At 55.3% G+C, this 7505-nt stretch overlaps 1 protein-coding gene across 1 annotated transcript; it reads left to right on the top strand.

Moving 5' to 3' along the window:
- Positions 1 to 3621: 3621 nt before the first annotated feature.
- Positions 3622 to 6638, top strand: QBC33DRAFT_519987 (uncharacterized protein; the record flags this gene model as incomplete). Its single annotated transcript, XM_060426323.1, has 10 exons — positions 3622 to 3667; positions 3741 to 3875; positions 4011 to 4050; positions 4594 to 5485; positions 5746 to 5848; positions 5897 to 5951; positions 6020 to 6093; positions 6349 to 6432; positions 6535 to 6554; positions 6594 to 6638. 10 exons carry the CDS (start codon positions 3622 to 3624, stop codon positions 6636 to 6638), a joined length of 1494 nt encoding a protein of 497 aa, XP_060278140.1.
- Between the last annotated feature and the right edge of the window lie 867 nt (positions 6639 to 7505).

Raw genomic sequence — 7505 nt, 5'->3', positions numbered from 1 at the left:
GTGCGTGGCTGCTATGGACACCCTCAACTACAGCAGTAAGTGTATGAGGTTACTTGTGCGAGCCTCAATGCTACAAGTTGCATAGCAGCTCGGCAGATGGTGCCTCACCCTAAGTCTTGACCACCATTAGCTGTTTCTCTATCGAGCTTTTCTATCTGACGATACTGACGATACTGACGGTACTTCCAATGATTACTAGATATAGTTCCTGATAATTCCTAACGTACAGGTGGTAGCAGGGCACCTTGAGGAAAACGCAGGGCTCGGCAGCATGCTGGCCATTGACAACCGAGGGGGGCGGGACACTAAACTACGAGGAACATAAAGACTACGATGTCTTTGTCATCCACCTCCGCTTCCGCAGCGATCCCAGCTTGGAGGCGGGATTGCCGATCCGCGCTGCTCTTCTTCATCACCAACAGCCTGTCGCCAACTGCTGTTGCCTAGACTAAGACTGTGACCTATGGCATTCCAATAATGAGAGTTTCTATCCACACCTGTAGTGATATTATCTAGACCTCACACGGTTCCTCCGCCAGAGAATCTCGCATCCTTAAGACTAGAGGTTCCCTATGTAATGACGTGGCGACTGGGGCAACCCTCCGCAGCTTGATATCGAGAACCTAGCCCGAGCCACTATCTTGTGGCGCAGGTTCCAACCAGCGCAGCGGCACAGCTTGGCGACGACAACGTGGTGGTTGCTAAGGAGGTCGATTTCTAGGCTGACGACGGTGGAGCTGACGTAAAGCTGGGGCACATGCCGAGGCAGGGGAGGTATTAGCTTTGAGACGGGGACGACCTTGAGGGTGGTGACTGAGAGTGGAGAGATACTTGTTGTTAGCTTCGTTGGAGAAGCAGTAACTATGTGTTTACAGTTAGGCTAGTAGCCCGATTAACATAGGCTGTTTCGAGCACGAATTCCACTGGCCTCGGCAGGATAAAGAAGAGATGTCTGCAGTTCTAATGACGGATAAGGGGGCTGAACGGATGGGAAACGAGGAGTTAAGGCCATGTTTGAGGAGTTAGCATCCAATCAAACCACCACGGATGGTGGCGGTTTTGTGGTCCAATGGTAGTTGGTGTTGCGGCTCTAGCCTCGGCTCCGGTTGCGGCTCCGGCTGCGAACCGGCTCTGTGATTCGCATTATGTTGGGGATGGGGGGGAGGGGGGAAAGGGCCGCATCCCTGCCGCTGCGGAACCAGTCCACGGCCCTGACGACTTGGCCAAGCACGGCGTCTCAGAAGACTCGGAGTCGGCGCCGGGGCTGCTGCGGCGGGGACGTCGACGTCGAGGAGAGCCGGCGGGAAGGCAGGGCCGATACTAATTTCGACACGGAATGTGCTTTACTAGAGGTTTGGAAGCCGCTGCCTGAGGGGAACGACGCGTCGCCTGGCAGAGAGCAGCAGGGGCAAGTAATACCAATTACAGACGGCACTTTTTGCAGTGGAAGCTGGCGATCGAGAAGAAGGGTGCCGGCGTGAGGGCGGACAGAGCCGGCCGGGACGCGTAGCACGCAAGCTGTGCAAGCTATCCTCACCCTCACAGATATTGCCCGTGGTGCTGGAGCCGATCAGGAATCTCTGTAGCATTGGGCAACATGTTGGAGGAGCAGGAGGATGCCTAGGGCTAGAGGTAGCTGTTCCACGCAAGCGATTACTGGGAACAGGCACTATCACCTACCCTCTTTAAGTCCTCCCTTTTTCTTTCATATTTTCCCCGGTGCGATTGTAGGAAGCGAACTGTCTGTGAGGTTGTATAGGTTGCAGAGGGTCTTGGAGAAGACGTAACAACTGGTCTAGCCCTTGACAGACGCTACTAGCCTGTTTTGGGCTTGACAAAGCCGCGGCTGCCACTCTGCTGCGGATCTTCAGGCATCGCAATGGACACTTAAAATATTCCACGCCACTGTTGTATCTCGGTCCAATCTTGAGTTAATGGCAAGCACACGGCCGAGTCAACCCAGGTTCTCCTGTCAGGTCATCATCAATGTTTCCGCGTGGTTAGAGAAGGTCGATCTAGTTGGGAATGTTAGTGTCTAACGCAGTAGACAGCCGAGGGTAGCCCTGCGTCTGCTAATAGGTTTCATGTGGCCAGGGCTTCTGAGCAGGCCATGAATAATTACCCTCGCGATCTGTCTTTAGCGTACAAGACACCAACTTCCACCACGACGTAGACCCCATGCGGGTTCATTGCAAGGTTGTGGCAGGCTAGAAGATGCGGCACGTGGTCTTGCGTTGGTACGCTAGCACCAGGTGGCTGGATTGGAAAACCCGCAAGAAGGACAAGTTGCTTCGTAGACTGCCTATCTTGGAGTTGTAGGCAACACCAACATCCCAGGCGTCGTTCCTGACGGTATATCGGCAAGGTCATAAGGAAGCCCTTTCTTAGTGGCAGACAATTAAGTAATTATGACGAGGAGGGCATCAGGTAATGGACAAGGAAAGTCCGTGTCTCTTAATTTATTGGGCATGGTTGCGTGGTGGCTTGGCCCAGGATCTCCCCTTGGCGGCGGCAACCAACTCGGGGACGCGATATCGATAATGAGACTGCGAGGGATGTGGTGAGCATCATCAACCTTGGCATGGAAGTAGTGCTAGCTCCTAATTACCGTGTTAGCTGGGATGCCTTCTAACCTAGTCACTGCGACTCCCACTTCCCATTCCCCTCCTCCTCCACTCTTCTTCCAATTCGCAAGTCCGTGATCCCAGCCGCTCCTAAATCGGCTGCTTGTGGGTCAGGCTGTGAGGGGAACTTCTTGTTAGTTTCTTTCTTTTCCTCTTGATATGGCCAAGTTTAGCAGGTAGCATTACTTGATCCGATTTCAGCCGTTTATAATTTAAAGGGGTTGAAAGCTAAGATTTGTTGGGAGGCAAAGGCGAGACGTTAATACTCCCCTCAAATCCACAGCAAGCTTACCTCTGATTTCAAGACCTACCTCAACCGCAGCTCAAGAAGGAGGGGCCTGGGTCAATGCTGGTAGAAAAGGGACGCGATAGACGGTGCTGGGGTTGCATCAGCATCAATGTACCAGCGCGTCTTCGCGTTCTCAACCCGGTTTATCGCCGGGGGTAGCCGACTCATCTCCATCCTCGACTCCGGCAAGCTATTTACTTAAAAGCAAAGCGAGCTCCTTCCATCGTGAGGAGAGACTTGCTTGGTACGCGATGCTGTCCAAGGCCTCCAAACCCTTCTTGATGCCTCACCAGGATGGGGACCGTACCCAGCCCCTCCTCCCCTCCATGATCTGTCTAGCATCCCGTCATCGGTAGACCTGCAAGCCAAGTCGAGATCACCGCTAGTGTATCTTGAGGGATAAGATATGTTCAAGACAAGATACTTGCAAAGGTAAAGGTCTTATTACCTCGAACGGCATGGTTTCTAGTCCACAAGACGGAACGGGACATTCAATGTCGGTAGCCAGGTCTGCGTTCCATGTGTAGAAACGTCGACGTGCTACTGTGGAAGCTTGCTGTCCTAAGGACAGACAGGAAAATCCTCGCGCTGCTCTAATCTAGTTGGAAATCCGTTCGACAGCCAGCTAACCAACGCAGAAACTGCCAAGGTCTAACCCTAACCTTATATGATTTAGCATACACACGCAAAGTCAAAGTCCCCGCCACGATGCACCTGAAACGGATCAAAAATTTGACGGCCCCTCCGAAAGGGAGTGAGTGGGTCACAATTCGCCGGGCTAGGCCTGACCCCACTTTACTTAGGACATGCACCGTTTCTGTGTGCAGGGGCAGAGCACAAGCAGGTGGAGATGGATTGGGCTGGCAGATTTTTTGCCAGGTGTGTGACCTCGGCGTCGGCGTCGCTGTCGCTGGGAAGCCGCAATTGCGCCCCGCTCAAAAAGGTCAGGTCGTTCGCAGTCTGTGGGTAGTTTTTGCATTTACGGATTTTTTTGGCCAAAACACGCATTTATTCTCGAATTGATGAAGTTGCGGTGATTGGGAAGGCAGCGTGGTTTGGAGGAGGACGGATACAACAAATGCGGGGTTATGTGCCAGTACTTTGCGACTCCAAGTCACCGCTGCTGTCGCTGCTGCTGTTAGTATCCCTGTATCGGCATTACATAATTACTTATAGCGTTGCATTGTCGCTGAATTGCCATCGCCGTCCCCGCCAGCACAGCACATATGCAGCACTTCGCTTTAGAAACTTCACATGATTGCGGTGGGGCAGGCTACTTACAGATAGACACCGTCCTAGGCGTCAGTCAATTGATCATTAACCTCAATGCATCACCATCCTTCAATCTCAAATGGGGAACTAAGCAAAGGATTATCTCAACTTGCACTTTTCCCAGTCGTGCCGTTCCATGATATATCAGCATCCTCAATGCCAAAACCACAGCGGCATCCAGTCAATCCCAACCCCATCCATCCAGAACCAACCAGTCCCAATCTACACTAACTTAATCCCTCCCGCCTCCAACTCCCCCCGCAACCTTCTCCGCCAACCCCCATGCCGTCCCACCAGCACCCACCGCCCCCTCATCCCCCCCCGGCACACCAGTCCACTCCCTAATCCACCTCCCCGTCCTCATCCCCCACCCCAGAGTCCCCGCCCGCCCAAACACCGGCGACGCAGCCACGCGCCTGTCCGCATTGTCCTCCATGCGACACAAACCACGCAGCTCCCTGCGCAGCAACGTCGTCGCGCGCGCGTGGACGGCGGGTATTCCTTCGTCATCTTCGGGCCCGAAGACGCATTCGGCAAGTCTCTGGGCCAGCAGGAGGCGACCAGAGTGCCGACGCGGCCGATGGTCGCCACGTGCTGGGTGCGGTACTGCGCCATGGAGGCGGGGAGCGTGGCTATGGCTGAGACGTCGAGGGCTGCCGGGCGGCCGGTTCCGGTTCCGGGTCTGCGGCTTGGGCTGTGGTTCGTGCCGCCGCCTCTGCCCGGGGGAGCAGTCCCGGCCCCGGCACCGGCATTTCCACCGCCGCCGTCGTCGTCCGAGTCGTCGCCGTCACTCCCATCAGTCCCATCGTCCGAGTCCTCATCCGGGCTATCATCCTCCGAGTCAGAGCTGCTGCTGATGATTGTGGCCTGCCCGCCAGCCCGCCGGGACAAACCCTGCATGCCGAGGTTGGAGATGCTGTCCTGCGGCACGACCGTCCCGGCGTTGGATATGACGGACCGGGGTCGCGGCTATGCTGCTGGTGGCGGTACTGGTGCCGGCCGGCGAGGAAGTGCCGGCTGTCGAAGGGGCGCTGGCGGACGAGCAGGAGATGGTGGCACCCCTCGAGCAGGTACCAGTGCCGACTGGCGAACGGGTCCCGGCGCCCGAGGAGTCCACCCGCAGACGCGGCACCGACGGGGCGGAACGACGATGTCACGGTGGCATCCCGGGCAGAGGTCGGGGATTTCGGCGCCGTACATTGCCATGAAGAGGCACGTCTCGCACAGCTCCTCCTCTTCTTCTGCCGGCGGTGTGGGCTCGGCCCTGCGTCTGGGCGCGGCGGGGCTGTCGACGGGCGAGGTGGGTGCTTGACGCAGCGCCTGCTCGACGACCCGGGTCTGGGGCTGGGAGCGTACTGGTAGGGCCACTCAGATCTGCTGTGCCGGCTGCTCCTCGAACGGCGTGGCAGCGCGGTAAGGCCAGACGCCTGCCTGCCGGTCCGACTCGGGCTTGCGAAACGACCAGTTGGCTCCGTCGGGCGGGCTTATGTCTCCGTCCCGACGGGATTGCTTAGCATGGGAATGGGCAGCGAGGGGGGGCCCCTAGCCTTATACATCTAGAATCTCGACGATGCAACCTCCGCGCGGCTTACTCTGCAAACCCATGGCGGTATCAGGGGAGACGTGACCGCTGCATCCAGTACAGCCATCAACAGTGGCAACAGTAGATCAATAGCCAGTATCCTGTAACCTACCTACATTCGCGTGCTAGCCTATCTCAACGAGTACTTCAACCGCAGTAAATTCTACCCCGACGATGAATCACTGTATGACACAGCACACAGCCAACGGCTCCCTCCACAACTCAGCCAAAGGGGTGGTGTCCACGGGGCAGATCTCTCAGCAACCAACAACATCATCAAGAGCATCTTGGCAAACTCTCGGACAAGATAGCAAAGATCGACAACCGTAAGACATGCACCATCCGAGTCGACAAGCTCGCCGTCACCAGCGCGAGGAAAGGCACGAAGGATCTAATCGCCAAGCAAAAGTTCCAACTCCCACCGGAGTTGGGAGATGTCCTCAGAGGATACCATATGCTGGTGTCGGGGTTGCCGTGAAGGGAGGCAAACAGGGTGTCCATGGCCACCACAGTCAAGTGTTTCTCTAGACTGTGAGGTTTCCAGACTAGCGTAGAGAAGTTAGCAATGACTCCGGCGGCAGCAAGCATGTTAAGGCAGCCAAAGCAGTCGGCTAGGAAGCATAGCAGGATGCCGCCGAAGATAGATGCGCTGTTGAGCATGGCAAGTAGGTAGAATACCAGGGTTGGGTCGACGCCGATGTTGATGAGGAAACTCCGTATGGGAAAACCTAGCGGTGAGGGAAACGGCATGGTTAGGTTCGATACAGTTAGTTTAAGGGGCAGCATCGTAGGCTTTAAAGCTAGAGTATCAAACATTGTTGTTTAGAAATGGAGCATGGAAGTCAAAGTCAAGTTTGAGTCACAAAAGTAGAAAGGGGATATAATTATGTGTGCTAGACTATAGAGCCCCCTAGCCCCCCAGCCCCTGCAAGCCATTTGCCTCCTTTCTAACTTATATGTCCTTCTTCTAATTATATGCTTGTTACCCACTGCCCTAGTCCTACTCTTCTACGTAGTTATAAGTCGTTACATATACTAGTACTCATACTCTCCAGGCAGAGCGTCTGCCAAAGCCACTGGAGGGCATCTTCCCTGTCTAATCGGCGTGGCGTTCCGAAGAGTTCTTGCCACCATTTCCTAATGGTATACTTGTCGTTTCGCTACTCGGGTGTAGCGTTCATGCTGCCTGCGTCCGTACAGAGAGTCGTACCAATAAGGTTCCCTCTCAAGGAGCCAAGCCCTGCTTCTGGCCATCCTGCAGGAGGAACGTCAGCTCATGGGCCAGTGTACTTGCTGGAGATTTCATACTCCAGGGCCCAAACAACCGTCTCCTCGGCGATTCGAATTGCCTTGGCCAAGATGCGGCGATTTATCGGATGTCGATCCAGCGCGCTACGTAGGAGGTCCTTGTCAAAATTCAAGAAGAGGGCGGTCTTGAGGGTATTTTCGACGTCTTGGCAATGTTCGATCTATGCACCATCGCCAATGCCAATTTGGTGCTTGGTGAACCACTTCAGCAGTTTCCTTGCCCCATTCATGACCCTATTCGTTGCAATTTTGTACTTGGCATACCGCCAGCTGGGGCCGGTACTGGGCAGACCGTCCTGGGTGTTCGCAGCCGAAACCGCCTGTTGGTGCCGGGCACGGTAAATGTGGCTGTCCATCCTCGGCAGGACAGGGACAACGATGGCCTCGATGGCATTGAGTGGCTCCATTGTGGTTTCTATGAGAGATGGTA

The sequence above is a fragment of the Phialemonium atrogriseum genome (assembly GCF_030411735.1).
Source record: "Phialemonium atrogriseum strain 8032-3 unplaced genomic scaffold QBC33scaffold_50, whole genome shotgun sequence".
NCBI classification, from domain to species: domain Eukaryota; kingdom Fungi; phylum Ascomycota; class Sordariomycetes; order Cephalothecales; family Cephalothecaceae; genus Phialemonium; species Phialemonium atrogriseum.
The sequence above is the reverse complement of the archived record's forward strand: the minus strand, read 5'-3'. Positions and strand labels throughout refer to the sequence as shown.